The sequence below is a fragment of the Brienomyrus brachyistius genome, chromosome 24 (genome assembly GCF_023856365.1).
Source record: "Brienomyrus brachyistius isolate T26 chromosome 24, BBRACH_0.4, whole genome shotgun sequence".
NCBI lineage: Eukaryota > Metazoa > Chordata > Actinopteri > Osteoglossiformes > Mormyridae > Brienomyrus > Brienomyrus brachyistius.
Window position 1 is genome coordinate 6,545,349 of NC_064556.1, and position 14,123 is coordinate 6,559,471.

The window sequence follows — 14,123 nt, forward strand, 5'->3', positions numbered from 1 at the left end:
TAACTTTGCCTCTGGTCCCGACATCATACGCTCCTTCAAACTCAGAAATCTTGACAAGTACGGATAATTACCGAGGATTAACCACCCATCAAAACTAACTTTAGGGGGGAAAAAACTGCTTCTTTAACACTTCGCATATCACATACTTACCGAGAGAGAAATATCCGAATTTCCACTAAGGAACAGGATATTCCTAAATTTCAGACAAAGGAGTTTTAATCCCCGATTTTAAGGCCAGCTAAATAACTGAAGACAGAATAATTAAACTTATACTGAGAAATTGTGATCTGCAGTTTGAGTGAGCGTGTTTTCTGTGCATTGATTTTCAATAACAATTCAAATGAAATTCCTTAGGATAACATTTCTGCAGTTCTCTATTGGATTTTACCAATAAATAGTGTTTGGAATGAATTAGTAACTGTGCTGTTTAATTTCTTCTTCATATACATGGATAACAGTGACTGCATGGTGTTCCACCTGAGGTAAATATCTGTGCCAAGCGGAACTGGGAGAAGACTAACATGAAAATGTTATGCCTGAACCCGAAACATCAGTGTGCATAAGGGGTCAGTACTATTCTTGGTAATCAGATATTTTTTTAAATATTCATTTTCCCATCTCAAAAGTGGAGTCTTCAGACTTAAACTAATCTTAGATCTTTCTTCTATAACCATCCTTCCGTCGGAGTTAAGTACTGGACTTCAAAGCATCATTTGATCAAACAGATGCCTCTTGAATGTTTCTGTATCATTACCAGAATATTTGTAGTTAACGATCATAGTGCATTTTCACAGAAATAAAGGACAAAGAGCAACTTTTTTTTCTCTGCTATCTATAAAACAATTTTTACTGTTTACAAAAAAATCAGTCAAAACTTGATGCAACAGGAATTTATGTGAAAATGTTCAGCTCTCCAAGCTGCCTAAAATAACATATTGCACCCTAAAACCTCTTAGCAGAAATCTGCATTTCAGTGAATCACCACAGTGTCTGTTCAACACAGTACAACAGACAGGCTGGTCTGTATGACTGTCACAGGAAACTCAGCTAAAAACGCACAGAGATAATATAAAACAAGCTTAAAATAAACCTGGAACAGAACTAACAAAATACTGCGAATTATAAATACACTTGGTCTAAAAAATAAATGGGTAAAATTCAAATAAACACACAAGTGGTAGAACACAGGTGAACACGCTGAGGTAGTTGAAAGGATATTCAGTGTTCACACAACCACCGTCCTCTGCCCCAGGCTGTGAAGCGAGTTGTAGTTCTATGATTACTGTTAGGAGTCATTTTTGGAATTTTTGTGCGCTCGATGAACCGTCCCCGGAAAATGCTGCTCCCAGTATTCAAAAACAATTCCCGTTACACTTTCTCAATCAGAGACAAATACCGGGAAACTTCTTTAGTATTACAGATAGGCAAAATTACCGGGAAAACAAACCGCAAGATACGTACCAAGTCGCTCAACAGTCTCTGGTTTTCACATCAGCGTGAGATGCCATCCAGCTGAGCGCTGACAACCCCCACAAAACTGACAAAGTTAAACCTACTTCTCTTAAAGCTCCCCACAGAGAGAGATGGACAGATCTCGGGTTTTGGCAGTGGGTTGGGGGGGGGGGGGGCGTAACATTCACTTTGTCCTTAAACACTCCGTAAACTACAGGTACCTCTTAAAATACCCCCCCCCCTCAATTCTGGAACGGGTGTGACTACACTGCTCATTGTATCCCAACAACTCCGGGGGGTTTAACAGAAGATTCAACAAGGTACTACAGCTCACAAATCAGACTGAATGTAGATAAAATACAAATAAACACACACAATATCACCCATTTTAAGTAGGAAAAAAACCCAAAGGAACTACACAGAGGTAAACATCAATGGCGTCGTTTTCAAGTAGTCAGATCGGTCCCTGAAACATCCTGTAAACAGCACTACATGAAATCAAGTGTCAGTCATTAGACAGCTTATACACCATGAGGCAGCAGCACTGGAATACTTACAACGCATTAAAACTTGTTTCCACAGATTAAGGCAATTCTGTTGCATTTGGTTGATCTTCGAAAGTAATGGAAAAAAGCCAAAATTCTTCCACAGCCCCAAAAGATCAAAATGTCTTCTTGACTCCGGGGACCGTGCTGAAAGTGAGCAGTTGGTCTCGAAGGCAGGCTTTGGCGTTAATCTATTGTCCCAATTTGCAGGGTGATATAATTATCAAAAGGAGACACACTGGTCATACACAGGACAGATGAAATATTCAGTGCAGTGTTTCCCAGCTCGACCCTCAGGGACCACACAGACAGTCCACATTTTTGCTCCTTCTCAGCTCCTGGAGCAGAAATGCAGACTGTCTGGCAGGGAGCTGGGAGGGAGCAAAAATGTGGACCGATTGAGTCCCTGAGGACCGGATTGAGAACCACCGTCTTAGTGGGTCATCTTCGAAAGATTAAAAAAAAAAAAATGAAAGTGACTATTGCAGCAGGATCTTAGTGAATAACTTTTACGTACCTTAATATATATATTTTTTTAAATCGGCAGGAGTGTATATTTTCAGCTACATCATCACAGTCATTTTCTGAGGTTTAATAAGAGTGGAGGGCAGGCAAGACTCGTTCAACCACTTTGGTAGCCGAGAAATCGACTTCGACGAGAAGCAGATGGACACTCCGTGCCCCGCAGGTGTGCCGGCACCTGTCACCTGTCAAAGCAGCCGGCGGCGAAGGTGTGACGAGACCCCAGGTATCCGGTGCTGTAGGCCACGCCCAGGCAGTGACGCGTTTCCGCGGCAACGGCCACCTGCACGGACAGGGGACCCTGAAGAGGCACGGCCCGCAATCCTGATGCCAAGTTCGGGTATGGGTGGACGGCGCCCCCTGCTGATGTGCCGGAGAATAGACCCGCCTGGTGGGACTGGAGGTAGTCCTGTGATAGCACAGGCCCCAAAGCCTGGGTGTTTGCTATCACGTGTAGCTGGGATACGGGCGCAGTGTGTTGGCTCAGGTGCGCGTAGCCGCCCGGGCGGAAGAGCAGGTGCTGGGAGGTGGCAGATGCCTGCCTGTCCAGAGAGGAGGCGGGCTCGGGGGGGGCGGGCTGGACACGCGGCTGCAGGGCGGCCTGGCTCGGGGACGGGGCCGATTTGGATTTGTTAGCCTCCTTCACGTCACTGTCGTGGGCGCTAGAGGGCAGAGAAGCACAAGGCAGAGAAATTTCATTCGTGCGACTTCACTTAGTGGGAAAAACATAACTTCCAGCCCCCCCCTTCCCCGTGGATATAAAAATCCACAGCTGCTCATGTCCTTACATAAAATGGTGTAGTATTTGCATATAACTTATGCACATCCTGCAGTATGCGTTAAATCACCTCTGGGTTACTTATCCAAAACATCGTAATTTTACTATATAGTTTAGGGAGTAAGTCTGCAGGTCTTCAATACAGACGCGACCATCAAAGTGCATAAAGAAAATTATAAATTCATTCTCTCTCCCTTTTCATTCTCAACTTTCTGGGATAAAATTTTTTCAGAAATATTTTCAATCCGCGGCTGGTTGAACTGGAGTCCGACTGTATATATACGGGGGGGGGGGGGGGGGGGGGACTCACAGCAGCATGAGCTCGACACACGGGGTCAGGTGCTCCCAGGTATATCCGGTAAGCAGGTGCAGGGCGCTGGTCCAACTGGGGGAGATCTGCAGGCAGACGCGGGAGGCCGCGATACAAGAGGCCGCCACCTGCGAGGGCCGGAAGCTCAGGAAGGCGTGGTCTGGGGGGGGGGGGGGGGGGGCAGGTCAGGCTTACAGTGACTCCGGAAGCATCCGGGCAGATGGACGGCATCAACCTCCTCCGAGGTTCTCACCTTGCAGAGACACCTCCAGGAAGTAGTGGGCGTACTTGTCCATGAAGGCCAGCGTCTTGGAATGGGAGGAGAGCGGCCAGCCGTTGTGCAGGTCGCTCTCCTGCACGGAGGCGCGCAGGTAGTAGTCGATGAAGTGGGCGGGGGTGGGCAGGCACAGGTTCCAGCCGAAGGTCTCCAGCAGCAGCAGCTCCATGCGGATCAGGTCACGCTTGCCGAGCACCAGGTTCAGGCTGCACATGAAGCCGAGCGCGTTCAGATGCTCCAGCTTGGGCACGCGGTCCTCCTTCTCCTCAAACTTACCTGGGGGGGGGGGGGGGGGGCAGGGAATCATCACAGGGTCACTGATAATAGATACACCCGTAAATCCACCCATCTTTAAACTCAACCATGCAAGGATGCAAATATGCAAAACAAGCAAATATAATACTGCGGATTATAATCATAACTGGTGTCAGAGGTTATATTAAGGGAGACACGATAGGGGCCATAATTCACACAGAGGAGCCAGCCTTATCATATGTTTTCAATTTGCGAGTGACAGGGGGAGGAGCACTCCGTGGGCCAATCAGCTGAGGCTGCCGCTTCTGTGGCTCCGCCCCCCGTAGACACCCTTGAGTACCAAGTACTGAGTACTGAGTAATGATGAGTAAACCGAGCGTCAGCAAATGGAGGGGTGAAGATGGGCCGGGCCTGGAATGTGACCTCAGAGAAGAAGCTAATCTACGGTGGCAACCTGGTATGTGATTGGGGCGAACAAAAGGCATTCTGTTCAAGCGAGGGGCGGATGTGATAGGAATGTAAATGACGCACACGGCTCACGCACAGCCGGGAAGCAACCATTCATCAAGGGCAGGCCGGCGGGGGAAGGATGCAGAAAGAATCATGAACAAACTGAGTACACATGCATCCTAAAAGAACTCCCTGCTTGTGACAAAGCTCAGTATTCTATATTCATATAAACACCAAGACCCTGCTGAGAGTGCTGTCACTTTGAAATAGGGCTCATATCACCACCAAGCCTCATCACAGCAGCTTCAGTCTCCAGTTGTTCCAGAAGGTTCTTCAGCAGCATAAAAAAATGCTCCAGTGGGTCTACACTCGCAAATCGAGCCGATTACATTGACACTTCAGCCAAAACAAACGTTTACACAGACCACGGGTGGCCGGGATGGAGCCGGTCCCTCCCTACCCGACCAATCCCCATCATGAAACCGTCCCAAGCCCCGCCTATACTCGACGCCATGACGATAGGGGCGTGACCTGTCCGGCACAATCTACGTGACGGCAGAAGATGGAGGACTATGTCATGCTGCTGTGACATTTACGCCTTTGGCCATGTGACCATCTACACCAGCACGCGGTAATGGAGCCTGACCGCCATGTGAATGGGACTGAAATGAAGAGTGAGCAGGGTCAGAGAGAGAGAGAAAGGGAGTTGGGCAGCAAACCTACGTGTGAAGAGCACAGACTCCGGTTCCTGCATTTTCCTGGCTTCTTGTGTTTATCCAAAGCCAAGCTTTATAGCGGGACACGAAATTTACATTTTTATCTGATCACTCTTTTTTCATAGAGGGCTGCCTTGCTCAAGGACCCACAGTCTGAGGCGGGGTTTGAACCTGCGACCTTCTGATTACAGGCGTAAATACATCATGACCGATACTCCAGTTCAGGTTACCCCTGGGTTTTACCCCCTCCTGTTAGCCTAGCTTCCAATCTCGGAAGCTGCAGTAAATCTTTCCGGCGGACCTCCTAGTCGAACCACAATCAGGTCCCATCTGGCCCAGCAGGCCTGCCTAGTCCCCTCATACCACGAGTCCTGTAATCTGGGGATTTCAGCCAAGCGTATAATCTCCTTACTCCTGTCAGCCTCTCCATCCCTGAACCCATCGCAAACCCGGCCTGTCCCTCTCGTCTTTGCTACACTCGCTCCCTGAATCTGTGCCATGACGGTAGGTGGGGGGTTTTAATGTTAACCCTGGACGCCGAAGGGGATTACAGCACCGCATGTGGGGTGGGGGGGCTTCAGCTGGAGAGAGGGGCAGTGAAACTCCTCACAGTGAAACTCAAAAGGAGTCTTTCCAAACGCGACAGGAAAAGCCAGATACGAACTCTGTCTGTAGCAAAAACAAGGACTATTCCCAGAGCCCCAACAGTGTACAGGGCAGCTCTCTGCAGACACTAAAAAGCCCCCCATCCCTGGCGTGCAGCCCGCTCAGAGTCCATCAGCACAGCCACAAGTCGGCGACTTCCTGTTTGTCTGCGGCACTTCCTGTGCCGATGCTAGTCTCTGCGCTGGACCCTCTGATGGGCTTCCGGTAACACGGGGCCCCCGAACAAAGCCGCTATTTTCCTTCAGACAAGCTGACCAGCAGAGCGACACCAGTAATTCCCGCTTTCCTCAGCGGGCGTGACAATCCAGTTAAAGCCACTTTTCAAGGAAATTTAACGCGTTCAACATTTTTTCTCCACGGGTGCCACATCAGTGGAGATGGGGCCCGGGCGAGGCCCCTGTCGGGCCCCTAGCTTCCTCTCATTTGTCTGCCTCCTTTTCACTGCAAGGTGTTAAATTGGTCACAGTAAAATCCCTCCCCAAGTCACAGCCTTTCACAATGCAACCCGCCCCCCCCCCCCGATATACGCACCCCCCCACACACCTCCAGCCCCCCCCCCTCCCATGACCTCTGACCTACAGAGGCTGGGAAAGACCCCTCGTCAAGGGACACTCAAAACAGCTCATGGCCAGTTTAAAGACAACTCAACTTAGTCTAAGTAAGAATTCACACTCATCGCTAATCTGCATATCAGGCCACACCCCCAACACCGTCCTCTCTGCGCCTTCCCATTTTACAAACTTTAAAATCAGGACCTTTGCATTTACATTTTATTTATACAGCAGATTCTTGTATCCAAAGTCATGCATATTATTATTTTTTTTGTCGAAGTAGGGTCAGCTAGTCCCTGAAGCAATTTTGGGTCAAGGGCCTTGATCAGAGGCCCAGCTGTGAAATCACTCTGACGAGCACGGGATTTGAACCGGTGACCTTCCGATCACAGATGCAGCGCATGGTTTCACACACCAACCCCATTTTCAGACATAGCGACCAGCTGATATGATGCAGACATCACAACAGCCCGAGGTGATGCTGGTACGATTATCTGGAGCCCGGGACTGTTATCCAGCATTGTTAGGGCTACGCCAGCGGTCTGCAGTCCACAGATGGCAGAACGTTAGAACCGTAAAGCAGGAGTGGTCTGAAACAGGCGGTGAACTCACGGCCCAAAGCCGTCCCCAGGCGCTGGGAAACCTCCCCAGTACAAGCCCAGATTCAGACCCTCACGCCGACGTCAATTCCTAGTCGTTAAAACAACCCAGCACACTCCAGGTCGCGACCCTGCGATACGCTAAAGCGATAGCAGTTAGCGTAGCCGCCAGTGTGCCAGAAGAAGCCAGCTGTTCCCAGTCCCTCCCCTCTCTTGGCTTTCAGCTCCATATGCAGGGGCTTTTGTTCAGGCTTGACTCCCGGAGCAGGATGCAGGTGCCCTGGAGCAAACAGCCGGGCACCACAAGGAGCCGCTTCTCCCCAGACCTTTAGGGGATCCGCAGGGCCCATGGTGGCACAGACCCACAGCAGATGCACACCACGCACAATCAAGATGGGGGTGGAGTGGATGACATGCCAAATCCCAACCACCAACCCCTGGGTAACAAGGCAAGGAACCAGAACCAGAACCACTCAGAAGCAGGTCCAAACAACCGGAGAGGGAAATGCGTCACAGAAGAACCAACATTAAAAATATGAAATAACATGAGCAAGTACCTAAAGAATCTGACATGACAATCAGCTGATTATCCACCCCCCCCCCCCCAAGTCAGCAGGCAGTGAGCCATTCCAACTCTGTAGGCCTTATTAAAGATGTCCTAGACAGGGCCACAGAGAAACCAGACGGTAAAGCGGTATGCAAGCAGTAGATATACGCACACAGGATAAGCTCTGCATCTCAGTAAGTCATCAAAATAAGGGCGACTTCTGAAGTGCTCAGACGTCAACATAATTACCAGCTAAATAAATATTAGCAACGCAAACATATTTACATTAAGCTTAGATTACAGCCCACGTCACTCTCCCCAACACTCCCCCTCACAAACATTGGTGTCAGTATTTATACACATACAGCTCTGGGAAGATTTAAGAGACCACTCTATATATTTTTTTAAGAATCTGCATTTTTAAATCCTGGTTTGATCCTGGTTCTGCTGGCAGAAGGCTACGATGAGCAGCAGGCTGCTTCCAGGCTCAAAGTTTCTAAGACAGCAGGACACAAGAACGAGGTGAAGCAGGAGACACTGGGAACGAGCAGAAACCAGTCAGGTAGAGGGAGGAAGCGACTCTCTAATGCCAGAGACGACCGTCAAGTTATCCAGCAGTCCCTCAAATATCGGAGGATGACCTCAAGTGACCCTCAAAAGGAATGGGAAGCATTAAGTGCAGGTGTGAAGTGCATTGCTAGGACAGTTCATATCAGGCTCCTAGAAGCAGGACTGAAGTCCCATAAAGCAAGGAAGAAGCCCCTCATTAATGAGGAGAAGCAGGCTGCAGTCTGAAGGAAAAAAAAAAGACATTTTACACAGGTGCATACCTATAAATTGAGAAATGAGTGAAACTAAAATCTTGCCGTGATCTTATTTTTTTCAATATTAAAACATTAAAAACCCAGATTACAAACACCGGAGCTGCTATATGCTTCTCCCAGTTGTTGAACAAGCCAGCTTAAGGTATCTGTGCTTTGATGACAAACAGCCCAAAAGCCCAGAAGCAGCCGATGCCGACAAAGAGCTTCACCTGTATCTCACAGGAAATGTGGGTTTTCCCCCTTTAAAGAGGCCGATGAGTCAGAGGTGTAACAATGACATACAGCAGCTCTCATGGAAAGAGTCACATATAGTGAGTTTTAGCTTTTCTGGTCAATCAGCTTGAGTTCTAGGCTTGCAGCTGCACACCCAGTCATTTACATCACTGTGGTCTGGGCAGAGCCACACTTCTGAGTTTGCCTAAAGCCCCCACCCCCCCCTCTTTGTGATAATTAGCATGCGGGGGGCTCTGGGAACAGGCTCTCGTCCCAGTTTGCATTTGTGATAAGACTCCCGAGCGGGCGGACAGGTCCGGGGGCAGGTGGGGGGGGGGCAGGCCCCTTATATACACAGCTGTCAGGGTAAGCAGCATGCGGGGGCTGGGCTGGGCAGCTCTGCAGACGCGGGCGTCGCGCTGGCACAAGCCAAGCCGATGGCAGAACAGGAACGGCAGGAAAAGCTGCTCGGCTCCTGTCCACTGGGAAAATTTGTCCTGGAACACACAGGCAGGACTAGAGGTCGTACAGCCCAATATGAAAGCTCGGGGGGTGGGATTCAACGTCGATTCGACACAATCTCAAATCGGCCAAAGCCGATTGGCCATGCGGACCGACCGTGCCACACACTCCGGTGTGACAGTCACCGGCTCTCACCAACAGCCGAACGACTTCCGACGGTCGAAAATCGGCCTGGCAGCCTTCACAGACAGGGCAGAGTAAAGCACAGGGATTTACCTTCCCAGCCAGACCAGACGGCTCCATTTCCCTAAAAGGGGCAGCAGATAGATGCCACTGGCTTTACCTCCAGCATCCATCCACCGCTCTCAGCAGTCTGTCACGCTCTGCACTGGAATCATTACTCTGAAACCAAAATCTACTGATTCACTGCACATTCCTGTTCATTTAATTCCATTGATCATTTGAACAACTGCGTTTTTAACTATTTTTATAGTATGCAAGTGCGTTGGTTTGGTTTCAGCACTGGTGCAGACTAACCCCGAACTCAACACCCCTCCTTAATGTACACCGTCCGCCCACAATATTGGCAGAGACAGGTCCCATATCTTCCATCTTTATGTTTTACCGATGTTTGTTCGTCTGCTTGTTTGTTTGTTAGGCTCTTCTAGCAGACGCAATATACATATTTTGAGGTGATTATTTGGTGCCATAAGCAATTGAGGGATAAGTGAAATCACTGAGCCTGGGATTTGAAACCGGAACGATATTTCGCCTCGGCGTTTGGCTCAGGCGTCACCGAGCGGAAGATGACTTACTGGCCAGCAGGAGGCAGGAGAGAGCGATAACGTAGAGCTGTTTGATGGCCACTTCGTAGTGGTCCATGAAGAGGTCCAGCAGGTAGACGGCCAGGTGGCGGGCGGTCGGGCACAGCTGGTAGCGGTTACTGAGGATGGCCAGCAAGTCGGCGAAGTAGCGCCTCAGGCCGATCTGGGGCGACTGGGCTCGGTATAGAGGCAGCTTCAGCTCCTGAGAGACAGCAGAGCAAGGAGGGGACGAGGTGAGCCCAAAAAGAGGAAGTACGCGAATACAGCGATGGACGCGAGTACATTTTTCATAAAAGCAGGTTTGGCATAACTGATCTAATAGCAGAGAGTCCGAATATGGAGTTCCCTTTCAGACCAGTTGCAAAACACTTCCTGCAGTAACAAATTAACTTCTTATCAACACAAAAGCCCCAAGCGCCCCCCTTTTGTAATGGGGGGGGAGAGGGGGGCTGCTGCTGGCTTGCACCAGCAACACGTGTCCGTCTCTTTCTTTTAATCTGCTCACTGTAACAAGCTTCATTTCAAAGCCTCAGTCGCGATCATTACGTCTGACCAAGAGGGCGATCAGTCACATAACAGCTGAAGAGGAAATCTGGCAAACTAAAATCTCTCTCTCAAAATAATGTCCTATTTTTGCAACACCGTTTTTTTTTTTTTTTTTTAAGTTTTACTTATCCCATACACAAAGCGTACAGCTCTGTGGTGAAATCCTTTCCCTGGATCGTGCGCTAAACTGAAGAACTAATACGAAACGTTCGTTAAAAAATATAGAGTAAAATAAAGTTAAACACTTTGCATGTGACTTTACCGCCGGCCGGGCCGCCATCTGCCGGCTTCGGGGATCCGCAAAGACGCGTCCCCCATTAAAGCACCGAGGCAGCGGGACGTTGCTGACCTTTCCTAGGGGACACAGCTGCTCCTGCCGCCCACCCCCACCCGGCACCGCTCGATTATTCATACGGCCAGCTAATAATGCCCCCCCCCGAAAAAAAAGAACCCGACACCGCTCAGCAAGCAGGGGCCGGTAAACGTACATATATCTACACATCCATGATCCGGCAAACATAAAGCAAGAGTACTAATCTGGATTTTGAACTATATTTAATTCAGTTTCAATGTTTTCGTATGCTTTAACGTGTAATATTTTATTTCAATGCATCAAAAGCATTAAACATTTAGTCTATAATAGTACACTTTGTTCTTGAAATTGACTGGTTTAAGACACTGAGATGACCTGGTCGACAGCTGATGTGTAAGAAGTTATGTACATGCATATATTGTTAAAATGCTACATACTTTCATACTTGAAAAAAATACGTTTGTTCAAAAAAAGCAACAGCGTTTTATAATGTGCAGTACTTTCGCCCGTAATATATGAAAAAGTGTAAATTACAGGGCAAGCAAGTTATAGTGGGCAAAGATATAGGTGAAGGTTGTCCACACTAAAACCGAAATGTGTAGCGGCATTTAACAGCAAAACCGTCTCAAAATACCGAGAAAGTACAAGGGAGAATTACATTTGTCACTATAAAAAAACGGGTCTGTTGACAACAACCGTGACCAATAAATCAATGTTTTATCGAAGGAGCTCATCCATCGTGCACCACTTCAATCAGCAGTCATTAAATGGCGAATTAGCGTCAAATACACACAGCTGCACACGATGCACGATTATACTCCTTAGGAATAGTGATCATGAAAGTGTAACCGGGTTTCATGCAGGTTAACGGATGGGAAGCTATATTTACCAAAGTCTCTTAGTCGCAGCCAAACTCAAATGATCAGTCACAATTCTTAATTAAAAATCAAGCCGGCCTACACACACAGGCAGAAGCTCATCTGACCCAGAAGCCGCCTCACCTTGATGCGCAGAGATTTATGTATGTCTGCGGCGAGCTGGTCTTTCCACCACTGGCCGTCAGCTTCCATGTTCCCATCCAGGAGTTCGGAGATGAAGCTACAACCCAGCTTCCAAAAGTAACATTTTAAAAAAGTGAATGTCCAAAGCACAGGGCTGTACCTTCCGAATCAACTTATTTATTACAATGAGTGATTGCATTTGTTGATAATAACAAAAACATTGTGTCGCTCGACCACAGTACTAACAAAGTTACCAAAGCCGGCACGCGCCGGGTCGAAAAGCTAACTAGTCTCCCATAAAAATGCGACCTCGATTTATTCCAAGCATGCAACCTCCTGCTTATTTTTAAACACAAATATTTTAAAAAGTCAGAAAAATTTCAATACACGTGACAATGGCATGGAATCGTTTTAAAAATACGGCACAAGGCTGTTCATCTTTAAATAACATTACGGGTTTGCTGGCTTAAAAACCCCGAACTGCCGAGCCCCTACCTCCTCTGTTATTCTTTAGATCCGCACAGCGTGATCATTATGAACAATTGTCTAACCCTTTCGCTGCGAAACATCTTTCAACCCGCATATTATTTTACTCCAGCTCAATTATAAGCGACTTTTGGAATGGTGCTGGCTGGCGATCGGCGGCTTTCATTCACTTTTATTTGCTTACCAGTCAAACAGCCGTGTGCCGTTCCCCTTTGTTTCAGAACATCCTGAAATTATAAATCCATCCTCGGTAGTTTCCTCACTCAAATAAAACTGCAAAGGACGATACGATCCCCTCCACGAGGGAAGAAAACAAACTCACGCGACAAAAGTTAAACCATATATTAACTGCAAAGAATTAGCGTCTTTATTGTTTAGCGTGCACGGTGCTTTAACCCTTGGCCATACCCCCACCGCCAGAGCCGTGTTTCTCCTATGCCATGAAAGCACTGTGTGAAACGCCTGCAGCAGCAAAGACCGCAAGCACTGCGCTCACGCTCTCAGTCTCGAGGGGTCTGAACACAGGGCGCGTGGAAAGGGGGGGGGGGGGGGTCTCGCCTCTGGGATTTGTAGTTCTCACGCCGCATAGTGCAGACGGTGAAAAAATGATCGTGATCACTGATTATGTCATCAGTACACAACATTACCTTATAAAACAACCATCCTTTGGACTGCAGTGATCAAGGAGAGACTGATAAAAGATGGCAGTAATTGCCGTCAATCCATGGCTCGACGTTTTTCCTGCATATTAAAATTAATTATTCGACGCACATTTAGTACGGTTTTTCTTTTATGGCTTAATTGCTGATCGTCTCCTTAGAAAACGATTTAATTATATAGTGTGCTCAGAACTGCAATCAAAATCATTCTGTGTTGCTCTCTGTAGCGCCCCCTGCTGTTAGGAGACACAGTGCTCCATTCTACGGCCCCAGCGGAGGTACCTATGGGATATGGGGTCTGTCACAAGTTATATACACGCATTATGTGCACATTATGTGCAATTTAAGGATGTCTTTGGAATGCGGGAGGAAAACATGCAATGGACTTTATTGAAGTTCTTTTGCAACATCTGTAGTTATCAACGCCTAACAATGACAGAATAACAGTCGCCATGAAGCCAAACCATAAGGTCGCCTCTGAAGGGGCTACCGAAACACCCCCGACACCAGTGGCGCTTCTACACCATTTTAGCTGGGGGCGGAGCAGACTGGAGCCAGTTGTTTTGTTAGGGAGGGGGCAGCTGCATTTGACCTTAATGTCGTCCAGCATAAAGAAGCAAAAGACAAATTTGAAAACCGATGCCATATATGTAATTCTTTGCAGTTATATTTTACATTTTTACTAATATGTAATTCACTCTCATTTCTTGTTTAGACTGCCTTTCTTCCACAAGTTGTATTTTTTCAATTTAAATTTGTCGTTAACAACAACAACAACAACAACAATAATAATAATAATAAATTTATTTCGGACCCTGGTAGCATACGTATTTGGGGGGGGGGGGGCACAGAGAGAGGCATGCATGTTGTCACGGGGGCACTGCCCCCCCCCCCCCCCCCCCCCAGAGCCGCCCCTGCACTCCTGCTCCCACCCCAACTCTGAAGGTGTGCGGTAACTTCCCTTCCCACGTTACTCACACATACGAAATAAAACTCGGCTGTTGTTCGTTCAGTGTTTTTTCCTCATTGCAATAGTAAAAAAATTGTTGATTTAGGCAACTACTTAATTTTTTCTCATGGTTGAATTTATTTTATTTTACAGATTAAATTAACTGAATAAATTAGGT

At 47.7% G+C, this 14,123-nt stretch overlaps 1 protein-coding gene across 3 annotated transcripts; it reads right to left on the minus strand.

Moving 5' to 3' along the window:
• Positions 1 to 875: 875 nt before the first annotated feature.
• LOC125720121 (cyclin-J-like) lies at positions 876 to 12,857 on the minus strand. Of its 3 annotated transcripts, XM_048995243.1 has the most exons (6): positions 12,522 to 12,857; positions 11,852 to 11,959; positions 9,983 to 10,193; positions 3,861 to 4,160; positions 3,608 to 3,767; positions 876 to 3,181 (listed from the first exon to the last, which is right to left on the minus strand). In XM_048995243.1, the coding sequence occupies exons 2-6, from the start codon at positions 11,918 to 11,920 to the stop codon at positions 2,701 to 2,703; spliced, it is 1,221 nt and encodes a 406-aa protein (XP_048851200.1). In that variant the 5' UTR covers positions 11,921 to 11,959; positions 12,522 to 12,857; the 3' UTR covers positions 876 to 2,700. The 3 variants fall into 3 exon arrangements, with proteins under 3 accessions (XP_048851200.1, XP_048851202.1, XP_048851201.1); XM_048995245.1 differs by lacking the exons at positions 11,852 to 11,959; positions 12,522 to 12,857 and adding an exon at positions 11,288 to 11,400; XM_048995244.1 differs by lacking the exons at positions 11,852 to 11,959; positions 12,522 to 12,857 and adding an exon at positions 10,800 to 10,924.
• Between the last annotated feature and the right edge of the window lie 1,266 nt (positions 12,858 to 14,123).